A 1,535-nucleotide genomic window follows, 5' to 3' on the forward strand; every position below is an offset into this window, starting at 1 on the left:
TTTGCTTTTTCTAAAAAAAAATTTTCTTAAAGAATTATAAACAAGAGAAAAGCATGTGAACAATAAGTGCACAGCTCAATGAATTTTCATATATTAAACTCGTGTAACCAGACCCGGAGCAAGAGCAAGACACACAACATTACTAGCACCCTGAAAGCTCCCTGTTCCCTCCAAGGGTAATCCCTACTGACTTCTAACTTCACTGACCATACTTCAATGGGTTCTAATTCTTTAAAACTGACTAGTTATAATACAATAGATGTTGAAGAACTTAAAGTTAACAGATACAGATATACAGACCAGATATACAGATATCTGGTCTCAAGATGCAAAAGTACAAAAAATTTATCAATTAAATGAAATACATCTTCCAGGATGGTATACCTTTGGTTAATAATGTCCTCCATCTCACCCCTCTTCTTCCCTCATGGAGGAATTCTTATGTGTGTTCCAAAACCTGGAACTTGCCTTGATTCTCTACTCTAGTTTAGATGTACTCCCTTCTCCTATTCCCATATATGTTTATCACAGTACTGGACACACTATTCTTATTGTAAGATCTGTGAATCTTTTTCCTTAATAGAGCTTAAATACTTGAGGCCAGAAACCCTGACTTGTCCTATGATTCTTTACTTTTACCTACTCTAATCCTTTTCAACATGGTACCCCAATAAATGACTGCTGGATGAAGACCCACTGGTACAGAATCTGCTAAACTTGCAAAATTATTTAAGTTAATACTTCCAGGTCATAATAGCCTGTATGTACGGGTACATACAGGCACTGAGTGCGATGAAAGCAAATATTATAATATATATCCAAGAATATTCTGATTAAAGACAGAAAAGACAATTTGGACCCATAGTTTTATAACAGTAAAAAGTGAAGTAAAATCTCAAGGAAGTAATGCTTAATTGAAATGTACGGGTAATTTTGAAGTAATGCATTAACACTAAGAATACTTCCTTTGGAATCAAAATGAGATTCTAACTACAATATGGAAAATTGCTTTCAAAATAAAAAGGCATAAATTTTTATATACTCAAGTAAACAGATATATACAATGAAAATCAAATAATATGATCTCATTTTAATTTGACATATCCTACCCTGTGAAAATAGAAATATTAATATTATAAGGACTAACATACCACTTTTACTGCACTCAATGAAATAACAACTGGACCCTCAACTATTAGTGACATTTATTGGGAAAATATTTATATAAATAACAGAGATTAACCTTACCGCAAATAAATGAATTTATACAGAAATTTTTGCTAGAGCTACATGCTCTCTTTTCTTTTCCTTAAAAAAGATGTTTTTCTATAGTTGATATGAAAAATATTCATCAACTTCCAATTAATGTGACAAATACAATACAGAGACTTATACAGTTGACACACTCATTAGTCAGCTGATAATGACAATAAAAAGAACTTCACTTACTGCTATTTCTCTACATGCCGACATAGAGATCCCAGTTCCTTCTATTTGTTTTAAAGCATAGTCTTTATCATCCTTCCTGTAAAAAC

General features: G+C 32.1%; 1 protein-coding gene across 1 annotated transcript in view; it reads right to left on the bottom strand.

Annotated features, from left to right (window-relative positions):
* Positions 1 to 1,535, bottom strand: part of CDK8 (cyclin-dependent kinase 8) — a 198,240-nt gene that overhangs the window by 95,155 nt on the left and 101,550 nt on the right. Inside the window, exon 2 of the mRNA XM_012649869.1 lies at positions 1,450 to 1,525. Coding sequence (XP_012505323.1) covers positions 1,450 to 1,525 — 76 coding nt within the window. The remainder of the gene's footprint in view (positions 1 to 1,449; positions 1,526 to 1,535) is intronic.

This window comes from Propithecus coquereli, unplaced genomic scaffold (genome assembly GCF_000956105.1).
Source record: "Propithecus coquereli isolate 6110/MARCELLA unplaced genomic scaffold, Pcoq_1.0 Scaffold306, whole genome shotgun sequence".
Taxonomy (NCBI): Eukaryota; Metazoa; Chordata; class Mammalia; order Primates; family Indriidae; genus Propithecus; species Propithecus coquereli.